Genomic DNA, 14,587 nt, shown 5'->3' with positions numbered 1-14,587 from the left:
ATGTCATTAATGGAGCAGTTAGGTAGAAAATTTACAAAACAGAGCAAGACTCCCTTGCAGACCTTAATCATGGCCTTTCCACTTTGTGCAGCGCAATGTGAGGATTTTTTCCCCCAACTATGATTTTACTGCCATTTAGATGATACTGTACACTCGCTGTGGTATGTGTAGACAATTCATTACATTTAGTTATGTTAGTAAATAAAACTCTTTCTCTCTTCAGTGCAATTTAGGTCAGCGTTTATTATTAGCGCCAACTCCACTTAAATCAAGCAGCAAAGGATGAACCAATGTGGCCTGAGGAGATACAGGTTGAGCCAAGCATACATGGAGATTTTTTTCTCTGGTTTTTGATGGTACTGTCAGCTGAGAGCAGCATGTTTTAAACCTAACCTGAATTGTAGGTAGAACTCCAACCATGTGCTACTTTGTCTCTGCAGTTTAAGGTAGTTTTTGGCAATAGAACCCAAGGAATGTTTGTGTTTCTTCATTGGTCTTTGGGGTTTGCATGTGAGTTGAGTCACTCAGTCTTAATGTACGCGGCCCTGTTTGTGATAAACCTCATTTATCTAAGTATATCAGTTTCCCGATCATGCCTGGACTGGTGGGAATCTTTTTTTATGTTTGCATCAGAATAGGTCTTTCTTACTTTACTTTGGAGAAGACGATGTCTACGTCGGTGAGGGTGATGTTTTTGCCGTCGATCACACCGCAGTCCTTGCAGAGCTTGGACCAGTTCTTGCCGTGCATGTCCTTGCCGGTAGCGCGTGTGTCGCCGTGGATGGCGAAACGTCGAAAGGACTCTTCCAAGGCGGTCAGCTCAACCGGTGTGGACGAGCCCACTCCTCCTTCACTGGTTCCGTTAGAGTCGGTGGAGAGCCTTTTGGATGCTCGGTCTTTAGAGTGTTCGTTATGGGGCCGCATCTGGGTCGTGCTGATGTGGGGATGCTTGGCTGTTTGGACTTTAAAGTCATCTAGTCCGTCTCTGAGAAGAAAGTATATTTAGAGCATCAGTGGGATATCTTATCGGTTTATTGTAGGCTTACTTGTGTTTTGTTGCGCCACACATTAAAACACACAACCTATGGGGAAAGTTTGCTCAGAATATATAGACAAAAAAAATCAGCCTGGAGAGACTCGGTCTAAACTTGTTCTGCAAAACTAGTAGCACGCATGTCTTTAGCTTTTGAACCATTGTATTGTTAGTTGTCCTTGTTAGTGTAGCGTTCAATTGCAAAGTGATGGTCTAAATTACAGCCTCTCACAAAAGTAATGACACCCCTCACTTTTCAGCGTGACATTTTTTTGTAGTACAGTATATCTTTTCAAGGGGTGAACAGGTTGTAAAGTGGTACAGTCGTGGTCAAAGATGTACATACACTTGTAAAGAACATAATGTCATGGCTGTTTTGAGTTTCCAATAATTTCTACAACTCTTATTTTTTTGTGATAGAGTGATTGGAGCACATACTTGTTTGTCACAAAAAACATTCATGAAGTTTGGTTCTTTTATGAATTTGTTATGGGCTTACTGAAAATGTGACCAAATCTGCTGGGTCAAAAGTATACATACAGAAATGTTAATACTTGGTTACATGTCCCTTGGCAAGTTTCACTGCAATAAGGCGCTTTTGGTAGCCATCCACAAGCTTCTGGTTGAGTTTTTGACCACTCCTCTTGACAAAACTGGTGCAGTTCAGCTAAATGTGTTGGTTTTCTGACATGGACTTGTTTCTTCAGCACTGTCCACACATTTAAGTAAGGACTTTGGCAAGGCCATTCTACAACCTTAATTCTAGCCTGATTTAGCCATTCCTTTACCACTTTTGATGTGTGTTTGGGGTCATTGTTCTGTTGGAACACCCAACTGCGCCCAAGACCCAACCTCCAGGCTGATGATTTTAAGTTGTCCTGAAGAATTTTGAGGTAATCCTCCTTTTTCGTTGTCCAATTTACTTTCTGTAAAGCACCAGTTCCATTGGCAACAAAACATGCTTGATGGTAGGAATGGTGTTGCTGTGATTAAAGGCCTCACCTTTTCTCCTCCAAACATATTGCTGGGTATTGTGGCCAAACAGCTCAATTTTTGTTTCATCTGACCACAGAACTTTCCTCCAGAAATTATTATCTTTGTCCATGCGATGTCAAAAAATAAAAGTTGTAGAAATGATTGGAAACTCAAGACAGCCATGACATTATGTCTTTACAAGTGTATGTAAACTTTTGACCACGACTGTATGTGTTTACCATCCACTGAAAAAGACTCAACACACAGCCATTATTGTCTAAGTAGGCTGGTAACACAAGCGAGTAGCAAGATAATAGTATCTTGCCTACAGTCAAGCATGATCATGGTCTAGGGCTCCATGAGTGTTGCAGAGCTGCAGTTCATTCTGAATCAGCGCATGACCCCCTCTTTTGGTAGGCTGGCCCGCATCCAGCATGATAATGAGTGCAAGTGAAGGGTGTACTCACATTTGTCAGCTACTTTACTTGTTACTATTTACTCCTTGTGGTGTTTTGGTGGAAGGATTGTGCGTTGATTACAAGCAGGGTTTGTGTCATGACACTCCTCCAACTTACTTGTGGTCTGCCATGCTTGTGCAAGAATTAGGCTCCCTCTGTGCAGTGCTTGGATTTGCTGACTTGTGTTTCTGTCTCTTTGTGCTGTGGAAAAGATGAGAAGGTGGAGGTGGATACAGTGAGATGATGTGCCTGTCGCTACATAAAGTTACCCCAAAAAATATTCACACACTTGTAAAAAAATGTGGAAATAAAATGTCTTTTTTGTTGGGTGAATGGGTATTGACCTGGAAAGGTGTGCTAAAAATGCTATTTTCCTTAATTTTCCCAATTATTTTAACAAAAAGTTGGAAATTATTAATATTCTTTCTCAATATAGGCAGATGTATAATTTAATAGAACGGTCTAGATCAGGGGTGTTCAAAGCATGGCACAGTGAGCCTCTCCTCAGAGCTCACCCAGGACTCTGGTTACTCAAAAAATGGTACTAAACATGAATTAATTGTGCTGATAAATTAAGTAAGTTTAGCAGGTTTGCAACTGATGGTTTTCTTTATTTTTCTTAAGCAGCTGCGCGTCGCTAGGAGTCACTACAATCCTTTAGAAGGCTGCGAAAGATTGTATTTCCATAAAACGGGTGTGTGAATACTTCTCAATGTGGGGGTAACAAGAGACTTTACAATCTTTAATGAGATCATCTGTCTCACTAAAAAATTGTATACTGAATGATGTTATAATGGGGACAACATGCCAAAGAAAAATATGACCTAAAGGTTATCATTATAGATTGTGTCTTCTAACCGTTTGGGCACTGGGTATAAAATGCTTTACACTTTCCTTTTGGCCCTCAAATGCTGCTTTCCAGCCAGCATGTCATCCTTTTTTCTGTTTCGGTTTTGCAGAATTGGGGGACATAGTCAGGCTGCCAACTTTCTGTCATAGAAAGTTGTATTATAGCTCTAACAGAGGTGGGACAAGACTGTACAGGTACACCTGTGTTACCTGACATTCACTTCTGCTGCCTGTTGTGTTGTAAACAATTGTTGTCCAACAAAGCATTGTGCAACTAATTATCTGACTACTGGATACTGTGTGGGCTTCACGGTGGCAGAGGGGTTAGTGCATCTGCCTCACAATACGAAGGTCCTGAGTAGTCTTGGGTTCAATCCCAGGCTCGGGATCTTTCTGTGTGGAGTTTGCATGTTCTCCCCGTGACTGCGTGGGTTCCCTCCGGGTACTCCGGCTTCCTCCCACTTCCAAAGACATGCACCTGGGGATAAGTTGATTGGCAACACAAAATTGGCCCTAGTGTGTGAATGTGAGTGTGAATGTTGTCTGTCTATCTGTGTTGGCCCTGCGATGAGGTGGCGACTTGTCCAGGGTGTACCCCGCCTTCCGCCCGATTGTAGCTGAGATAGGCTCCAGCGCCCCCCGCGACCCCAAAAGGGAATAAGCGGTAGAAATGGATGGATGGATGGATACTGTGTTCAGGGGCGCCGCTAGGGATTTTGGGCCCCATGAAAAGAATCTTTACAGGGCCCCCAACACAGTGTCATTATTTTTTCTGTATTATAATTTCATCATCATTAGGGGCCTCTCTGGGCCCCCCTCCATCATGGGCCCCTAGAATCCGTGTCCTTTACCCCCCCTTTTCGGCGCCCCTAACTGTGTTAGTGTGTGACAGTGCACACAGTTGCCACAATATCCCACTTTTTGCAGCTCCGATGCTTTGTGTGTGAAACAGACTTGTGCGAAATTCTAATTTATATTTTGAATGTCTCCATCCATCCATCCATTTTCTACCGCTTATCCCTTTTGGGGTCGCGGGGGGTGCTGGAGCCTATCCCAGCTACAATCGGGCGGAAGGCGGGGTACACCCTGGACAAGTCGCCACCTCATCGCAAATTTTGAATGTCTCCTAAATGGCAATTCCATGAATTTGAACTGAATGCGAATTGAGGTTGCAAGCAGAAAGTGGAATTGCAATTCCAATTCTGATTGAAGGAACCAGATTTGAAATTCCAATTGATTATTTCTTAGTATTCCAGAATAAACTCCTCCCAAATTTAACATGCTAACTGTTAGACTTTTAGTCAATTGTTTCGTTATGACACTAACAGTCTGCATATTGCTACTTAGTGCTATCTTCTTAGCATGCTAAGTGTTAGCATGTTAGCATTTTAGCCAATTTTGTTGGTATAAGACTGAAAGTCATTAATATGGTTACTTTCTTGGATGAAAATGGTATAAAAATACTTAATTTCCCATAATGCTTTACATCAGTGGTGCACACACTTTTTCAGCAGGCATATACATTTATACACGTATGTGCAGTCACCATAAGTTGGTCGACTGCTTTTGTTGACATACATTTTGAGACCCAAAGGGGTCATTTCTATGAAAACGTGGTCCGTTTATGTTGACGTGTTGTAGTATGGTAATAATTTAAAAAAAAATCTTCATTATCGCTTGCAATTTATTTTTTTTGCAAAAGCTAATTTGTGGCTATCAAAAATAAACAGCCACTACAATCTTCAAAGCTTTGGCATAAGTCTTCCACAGAACAGTTCTTTAATCACCATTAGATTGCACTCTTTATTTTGTTTTGTGTCAACCACAGGAAGTAGGATTTGTGCAGCTACCTTTGTAATAGGTAAGCAAAGAAAGCCTTAACAATCGTCCATTCTTCTTATGTCCCTGGCAAACATGTCGAAGCAAAAGCTAATTTCACTTATGTCAACAACCGCTTATGTCCCCGTGTGTCAGCCAATCAAAGATGGATGACGTTTTATTCCATTATATTCACAAATTGCCCCCCTTATTTGCATACTGCACTGGTACTAATGCACAGTAGATTTATATCACCTGGTCAACTTTACAAAGTAAAAATCAGAAAATAACAATGCACCTAAAAAGCACATGGAGTAAAATTCCATCTACCACAAGTCTTATACAGTTTGCTCACCTTTCAGATGTTCCCATAATCAATGCAGCATCCTTATAGATCATGTGTTGCCATGGCAAACAAGAATCCAACAGTCTGACAAACGAAGAGACCAGCTCTAATTGAGTGAACCTCTTCTGTCCACGTGGTACATGACACCATTCAGTAACCCTGCCCCCTCCTTATGAGACACCTTAAGTTGAGGCTTTTGTCTTTGTTAGTCAACACTCGCAAGGCAGTGACCTTGCTTACTCAATGGATACAAAAGCTAAAAGTGACACAGCATAAAAGAAGATATTATAAATGTCTGAATAATGTGTCTCTCAGAGAAGCAAACACTGGGAGGCCATTGTCTAATTGGAGTGCCCCCCCCTGTGCGACCCTTGCACATTTATTCACACGCACTGTGACATCGTTGACTATCACTGTTGGCACTTTTGTCATCACTTTTGGCACTCGGCCCGAGAACGGAGTTCTCGAGGTTACACATGATTCATGAATTAGGGAGTTGTAAACTTTTAACAGTACATTTTTATCAGATCTCATCAGTGTTTTTCTGCGTCTCTAGTCACTTGATATCAACAAGATCTGTTTAGTTTTTCCTCACTGACCTGTTTTCAGACACAATTTCCAAAGAATGTAAAAACAATTTAGCCCTTTATAAACAAACAGGAACATAGTTTTGTTGTGTTTCCTGGATACATGCCCTCCCATCAAATAACTATTGCACTTAGGACATAGAATTGAAGGTTGGAGACTTTCATCACTATGAGAGCTACTTTGACAAAAAGAAAGGATAGGTGAACTACCTGTGATTTATTTATATGACTATCAACATAGAAATTTACTGAGCAGATCTCTTAGGCAGTGTGGTCGTGAAATTGAGGCATATTGTCTGAATTGAACAGTTACCAAGACACACCTGAAGTCTAGTTTGTTTCACTAGTGTGCATGTGTAGACAAGTCATATGATCAAGGATTGGAATTGGGGGTTAAATCACCAAAATGATTCCCGAGCGTGGCCACCGCTGCTGCTGATTGCTCCCCTCACCTCCCAGGGGGTGGAACAAGGGGATGGGTCAAATGCATAGGGTCATTTCACCACACCTAGTGTGTTTGTGACTACCAGTGGTACTTTACCCTTATACAGGCATGCCCCTCTGCCAGTTATTTATTTAAAAAACACCACCTTGCACAGTAAGAAAGTACAGGTAAAACCCACAAAGTCAAAGCACGCACTACGCTCGCTCCCTTACACATGTAAATGTGTTGCAAGTTGTTGGTCTTAAATTTGATCTGCCATCTTGTGTAATATAAATAAATAGAAAACACTTTGAAAGGTAAAGCCCACATTACACTCACGCTCAACACAATGTACAGTATATAGAAGTCGATCTTCCCACTAGTTATACATGATAGTTATGCATAACAAAAATGAATAGACTAGAAAATGCGTAGTACAGTACAGTACAGTGCAGACATTCGCGGGAGAAGCAGCAAATAGGGTGAACGCGAGTCCCTACACAGCTCTGTGCATACAGTACACCAGGCAGTGAGTGACTGACACAGCGCCACAGTCAGCACAGTTCAGTACGTGAACCTGAGTCACTTCTGCAGCAGCAGTTCTGTGTGCAGGTCGGCGAATCATGAGTCAGTCAGTAACAGCTTCCCCAGCGGCAGATCTCGGTGTGTGTCAGTTCGCGAACGACACAAGCCCTCAGCACCCAATGAACGACGCGCACAGTGACTGAACGAGAGCCTCAATGTGACGTCCTCCTCCGCGACACAGTCAGTTCTCTGTGTCAGTAGGTTCGCGAGTCCTGATTCTGTCGTTCACTGAGTGATTCATGTCGTTAATCCGCGGTGAACGAATCGTTCGCTCAGTCCCTCCCCCCACCCCCTCGACGTCGTTCGCCGACATCGAGGGTTCAGTGAGTCACAGAATGCGCCAGTTCCACTCATACCGGCATAGTCACGGCGGAGCTCAACTGAACTGAGAAAGGAACGAATCAGTTCATGAAGTGATTCGGTTCAGTATGTTCACTCAAAAGATTTGTTCGTTTGAACGACACAACATTAGCCTCTGAGGCTGGAATAAGTCCAGCGCCTCTGGAAGGGGAAACATTACATTGCATTTGAAGTTTGAATGCAGTGTATACCACACATGGTAAAATTACCTTCTAGAAAGCTATGAAGTCTAGCCTTAACACTTCAATTGAGACCACTGCAAACATCCATTGAGATGAGGATAAAATCCTTGTCTCGTGAGTGCGACCACAAAGGAAGGAGACTTTATCAGTCGTGTTTGAACACCCTGGCACTAACGGACCTTTAATGCATATGGACCATGAGCATTGAACTATGTGACTATTAAATATTATATACATATATATTGTACCATCTATCAATTTTCAACTTCAAAGTGTTATCTTTTTCATAGACTTTGAAGACAAAGTGTTAGTAAAACTCCACATTCCACAATTTTCACGCAACCGAGAAAAAAAGGCGTCACGGCAAAGCCAGCCGAATCGGTAATGAGCCGGTTCTTATTCACGACTTAAGCACTTTTGCCTAACTTATGTGAGTGGGCGTGACTGCAGGTTGTATGGGTGAATCAAATAAGACGGACGTGCAAGACTTTTAAGCACATAAAAAAACACCTAAGCGCAAACGGGAGAATTGGGCCCTAAGGCCTGGTGTAACTGTCGCGTCACGTAACTTGGGTAAGCGACGCAGTCTTTCTTGCCCCTGCCCCTGCGTAACTTTCCGCCAGCTTTGCATGCACCCGCCCAAAAATTCTAGGTTCGCATCAGAGGCGACGCAGACCTCAGAGCTGTGATTGGTCAGATTCTGAAGAGGAGGATCCTCAACCACAGGAGAGCTGATTTTGTGCTTGAAATGCACAAATAATTGGATAAAATAAAGCAACAGTGATTAAACATTTGCATACTTTATAACTCGGTGCGCCCTAGAAATAATTACTAAATGTCGTTTTTCAGCTCTTTGTGTTGTTGCATCTAGAAGAAAGTGACAAAGTACGACACTCTTTTTAACTTTTATTGCCAAACATCAATAACACATGATCAAATCAGATAACACCAGCATGTCGTTACAATAGTTATTTAACAGTTTTGTTTACTTTAAATTAAATAGTAGATTTCTCTTGTCCCGTGTCTCAAACGGCGTTGCAAATAATAAAGTTTTCTGCCACGACTCATTTAAAAGTAGCACAGTCCCATCTTCATGAATGTGTTGTCTTCTGGTTCATGAGTAAAATGTCCATTAAAAGTAAACGGATGTTTCTGTATGATTAGTTCCAGTGTAGACAAAGATGTTGATGTTGTGGTTGGTAGGTAAATATCTAGTCAACAAGGGCCTGGAGACACTGCCCCTTAGTGTTTTGGAAGAGGTTTACACATCTGGCGCCAGCCCCACGGAAGAGCTATAAATCAAACAAGGCGGCTGCGCTCTAGGTGACGCAAACTACGTGATGCGAGATATATTCCAGCCTGTAGTTATCATTAAGGTTGATAATAAAAAAATGCACAGATATTGCACAGTCAACTTAAGCATACGTCCACACCTAACGTACACACCCGTCAACTTTTTAAAGTAACAGTTTCCCAAAAAGTAAGACACATTCTGCTGCCTGACTTTACGGGTTGCAGAATGTGTTATCGCAATTAGAAGCTGTGCCACTCCAGAAATAACGGAAATACATTTGTTTTCATTCAATTTAAAATAGGGGGAAATACAGGATTGGGAAAGTGGCGCGAAAGAAGAGCAAAATAAGGGAATTTCCTGTGAGGGAAAGCAGGAAGGTTGGCAAGTTTTAAGGTAAATGTTTTCTATACCAGGGGTAAAGTACTCAATCTTTTGACCATGGGGCCCAACTTTTCCACTAGAGAGGTGCTCGGGATCCACTCAAATATTAACACTGAATAATTAATCTTACTCTTGATTTTGATGATATTTAATAATTATGTCAAACCATACCTCCAGTTTACAACCTTGTCAAATGAGCATGTCTTAATCACAAAGGTTATTAATAATTTAACACATAAACGTTAGCTTATGTCAGGCTGATTAGAAACATAAATACTAATCAAATATACTGCATAAGAGGGGACTCGTAAATAACCGACGAAAAATAAATGTACCTAAAATGATGTTGTGCTAAAATAAATTAATAATAAATAACAACATGTATGTTTTTTAACGGGCAGCACAGGGGTTAGTCTATGTGCCTCACAATACGAAGGTCCTGAGTAGTCCTGAGTTCAATCCCGGGCTCGGGATCTTTCTGTGTGGAGTTTGCATGTTCTCCCCGTGACTGACTGGGTTCCCTCCGGGTACTCCGGCTTCCTCCCACCTCCAAAAAACATGCACCTGGGGATAGGTTGATTGGCAACACTAAATTGGCCCTAGTGTGTGAATGTGAGTGTGAATGTTGTCTGTCTATCTGTGTTGGCCCTGCGATGAGGTGGCGACTTGTCCAGGGTGTACGCCGCCTTCCGCCCGAATGCAGCTGAGATAGGCTCCAGCACCCCCCGCGACTCCAAAAGGGACAAGTGGTAGAAAATGGATGGATGGATGTTTTTTAACTAAACTGTCAATACAATTTAAGTGCAAATGAAAATATAGCTTCACCACTTAAATCAGCTTTTTTGTGCTTGAGAAACTTCTCTCTGACTTTACTTTCGCTCCAGACATCTTTTGTTTGTTTGATATTGTCATTACTGCAACACGTGGTGGAAAAGTGTATTACAACCGAGTACCGGTGCAGCCCATACAGACAGGGTCAAACAATGGGCCGTGTTCCAATGGTTAGGAAACGCTGCTCTATAGTATATGCTAGTGTCCTCCTGCCCTTTTGCAAGCAGGATGACTCAAAATCTACAAAAGTTGAGTTGAGTTTGAGTTTGAGTTTATTTCGAACATGCATGCATACAACATGATACATCACAATTTTCAGTTTCTCTTTTCAACATGTTCGAAACGGAGTAGGAAGAAGCAGAGCTTATTTAATCCTACCCCTTTTCTTTTACATAACAGTTGCTAAAACTTTTGTTCACTTCCTGTTCTCAATTTATTCACAATATACCGTATTTTTCGGACTATAATTCGCAGTTTTTTTCATAGCGACTTATACTCAGGAACGACTTATGTGTGGAATTATTTACACATTACCGTAAAATATCAAATAATATTATTTAGCTCATTCACGTAAGAGACTTGACGTATAAGATTTCATGGGATTTAGCCAGAGGTGGGACCAAGTCATTGTTTTGCAAGTCACAAGTAAGTCTCAAGTCTTTGCCCTCAAGTCCGAGTCAAGTCCCGAGTCAAGACAGGCAAGCCCCGAGTCAAGTCCAAAGTCAAGACTGGAAAGTCTCAAGTCAAGTCCTAAGTCCTGCATTTTGAGTTTCGAGTCCTTTCAAGTCCTTTTAACCACAGACTAATATATTAACACAGATTGTGTATGCTTTTCAAACGCTGTATTTATTTATTAAAACAAGTGCATTTTAAATTGCAGGAAAGAAAATTGTGCTGACATTGCACTTTATAATAGCACTATTAACCAGTCATTTTAAACATTAACTCATTCCTTTACAGAACAAACACATTGAAAAATAAAGTGCAAATGTACTTATTTGTACAAAAGTGTTAACATTGAAAAAACATGACATATACGTGAACATAACAAAAAAGTTGTACTTTTTATATGTCAGGGCCCTATGCTGCATTGCATTTGCAAAAGACCAAATTAGCCAAGAGTCTGTCAGTCATTTGTGCACGATGGGGGCGTAGTATGATGCCACCATGGCTGAAAACTCGCTCCACTGGAGCACTGGAGGCAGGCACTGCCAAGACTCTCATGGCCACTCGGAACAGTGAAGGAAGAGTCTTCATGTTCAATGCCCAGAACAAAAGGGGGGAGAGAGTTGTTTTGGGTTGGTGCACTACTTGTAAGTGTATCTTGTGTTTTTTATGTTGATTTAATTAAAAAAATAAAAAATAAAAAATAAAAAAATTCTTGTGCGGCCCGATACCAATCGATCCACGGACCAGTACCGGGCCGCGGCCCGGTGGTTGGAGACCACTGAGGTAAACAACCAACAGTATGTCAGAAAGCTAGCTAAAACGGTACACATATTCATAATATAGTATACATTTTAACTGACCTTTATTTGACTATTTTTGTCTTTTTTTAGGTGGCTAAAATACGCGGTGCTGCTGACCGCCGTCTAACGTTACGTGTGATATATTGACTAACGTAACCCTGCTTAAAAAAAATCACTGAACAAAAAGTATGAATAAGGTAGTGAACTGCAACAGATTCCCGTGTTTGCAATAACGTTATAACGTTAGCAGTGAGTTTACAGCCTCACTGATTTAACTACACAGCAAATAAAAGTCACGTTACTTAGCCAATAAACGTTATCTTACATTCAAAACTTACCGTTCTTTGTGCAACTTCAAATGCCGGACGAAGTTGGAAGTACGTTGTTGCCTCTCCATCAGTAATTTTCGAACCGCATGTGTTGCATACTGCAAACCGTTTTGTGTTGACCACCTCGTAATTTTTATACCCAAACAAAATTATTTTAGGTATCATTTTTTGTTCACTGGCGTGTGGTTTGGACATGTCTTCTTCGTTGGTTGTCCTGCAATTTGATTGGATGAATGCTGTGTGATGAAAACAAAGTAGATCTAATTTGATTGGCTGTTGTACTGAGACCACACCAGCTGACACACGCAACGCTGATAGACAAGTACACAATGAAAAATACGGAGCGCTCCCGAATAACTTTTTCATCTTTGGGTTTTGGGGAAAGTAGCAAGTCATGTCAAGTCATGTCAATTCAAAAGGCTCAAGTCCAAGTGAAGTCACAAGTCATTGATGTTAAAGTCTAAGTCGAGTTGCAAGTCTTTTTACATTTTGTCAAGTCGAGTCTAAAGTCATCAAATTCATGACTCGAGTCTGACTCGAGTCCAAGTCATGTGACTCGAGTCCACACCTCTGGATTTAGCGATTAGGAGTGACAGATTGTTTGGTAAATGTATAGCATGTTCTATATGTTATAGTTATTTGAATGACTCTTACCATAATATGTTACGTTAACATACCAGGCACGTTCTCAGTTGGTTATTTATGCGTCATATAACGTACACTTATTCAGCCTGTTATTTATTTTAAATTGCCTTTCAAATGTCTATTCTTGGTGTTGGGTTTTATCAAATAAATTCCCCCAAAAAATGCGACTTATACTCCAGTGCGACTTATATATGTTTTTTTCCTTCTTTATTGTGCATTTTCAGCAGGTGCAACTTATACTCCGAAAAAGACGGTACTCCATAAGTAATCACAATAAAAATTAATAAATAAATAATAATTGGTGAAGTAAGTTATATTTCATATGGTGAGATAAGTAAAATTATTTCGAGAATGAAAGAATGGATGGATGAAATACATTCACAATGTTTATCATGGTTCTTCTTCTTTGTACTTTGTAAACACTTTAAGTTTGAATAGTTTCTTGAAGTGGATCATATTAGTACATTGTTTGATTGCTTTGCTTAATCCATTCCATAATTTAATTCCACATACTGATATACCGAAGAGTCAGACATCAAAATAATTAAGTAATGACGACAAATGGTGGACTAGCTGTATTTTACACTTATGCATAAAATTGTGCGGTATTTTATGACATCTTGTCAGAAATTTAAATCCATTGATTATGATTGTGGCCAAGTCAAATGTAACCTAACCAGTGTGATTATGGTTTAATGCACAGAAATTCCCAACCAAGCCACAGCTTACAAAGCAGGTTAGCTTTCCGTTTTCTATTAACTTTGAGTCGTGATCCACAGCATTTTAATGGAGCTGCATCTCACAGTAAAACCACTGTGAAACAAAGGAGTCTTTTGTCTTTTCAATTTATAGTCTGTAGTTTCAAGGGTCACAAGACAACAAGTCTCCTTATACCGCACAATGTTCAGTGTGAAGAGGTCAAAGGTTAATGCAATGCCGACCATGTGACTTCAAACCTCATTTGGATTTTCTACTGTGTTTGGTTAAGGACATTTCTCCAGAGAGAAGTGTGTGAGTGGAGGATGACAACATGCTTACATCCACACGCCTTCTGGCAACACGCACGCTACACACATGAGTGCTCCAACCATAAGTTGACCCAGTTTTAAGTGCAGCTATTCAGAGAGACAATACGCCGTCACTGCTGGAAAAATTCTATTCATGCTCAGGAGAGAAGATCAGCCCGTCGCCAAAAAAGAAAATGTTTGGCGACACATTAAAATGATGACATGGTTGACGGATAGAGGGAGGAAGGTGTTTAGGCTACTCGGCTGTCATAGCCTCTGTGTTGTATCTCCATCTGTATCCCTGCTAGGAAGAGGTTCTAGACTGGGACCAGTCAATCATAAAGTTGTGACCATTATTGTTACAGTTAAACCACACCCCCTAACACACACACACACTTTTGTCTGGAAATCACCCCTTCCCATCCTCTAGTAATCTTTTTCCAGTTTTAACATTGGCTCTGAATATTAGTTTATTTCGAATATGCATACAATTTCAATAGGGTACATCACATATTTACAGTTTTTCAATACAACAAGTCCGAAAAGGCCCAGAAAGAAGCAGATCTTATTTATTCGTTATCTATTTTCTTACACATTTGTTTACGTCCTGTGCTCAATCTGTAACACAACAAATAGATGAATAAATAAACGAGTAGATTAATGATAACATTCTCGTAAATAAATAGTAGATGGATATGACACAAAAGTTCATGTTTCATAAGGTTCAAGATGGATATCAGGATTCATCTTGCGCGTACTTCATAAACACTTTAACTGAATCATATTAGTACTTTTTTTTTCATCTACTATTTTTTTGCTTAATCCATTCCATAATTTAATACCACGTTCTAACATGCTAAAGGTTTTAAGTGTTGTACGTGCATACAAATGTTTTTCCCTAAGGTTATATTTGTCCTCTTTTGTTGAGAAGAGTTGTCTTACACTTGGGTAGCATGTTATAGTTTGATTTGTGCATAATTTTAGCTGTTTGCAAATGCACTAAATCATTGAATA

General features: G+C 40.5%; 1 protein-coding gene across 6 annotated transcripts in view; it reads right to left on the bottom strand.

Moving 5' to 3' along the window:
* Positions 1 to 14,587, bottom strand: part of tppp (tubulin polymerization promoting protein) — a 36,070-nt gene that overhangs the window by 8,436 nt on the left and 13,047 nt on the right. For 3 of the 6 annotated variants that reach the window (XM_061954249.2, XM_061954257.2, XM_061954264.2), the window contains 2 exons: positions 2,584 to 2,667; positions 650 to 985 (listed from right to left, as the gene is read on the bottom strand). In XM_061954249.2, coding sequence (XP_061810233.1) covers positions 650 to 985; positions 2,584 to 2,597 — 350 coding nt within the window. In that variant the 5' untranslated portion in view covers positions 2,598 to 2,667. Of the gene's footprint in view, positions 1 to 649; positions 986 to 2,583; positions 2,668 to 5,488; positions 5,652 to 14,587 lie in introns of those variants that run through there. The other 3 variants (XM_061954272.2, XM_061954280.2, XM_061954242.2) reach the window with 2 other exon arrangements.

The sequence above is a fragment of the Nerophis lumbriciformis genome, linkage group LG04, assembly GCF_033978685.3.
Source record: "Nerophis lumbriciformis linkage group LG04, RoL_Nlum_v2.1, whole genome shotgun sequence".
Taxonomy (NCBI): Eukaryota; Metazoa; Chordata; class Actinopteri; order Syngnathiformes; family Syngnathidae; genus Nerophis; species Nerophis lumbriciformis.
The sequence above is the reverse complement of the archived record's forward strand: the minus strand, read 5'-3'. Positions and strand labels throughout refer to the sequence as shown.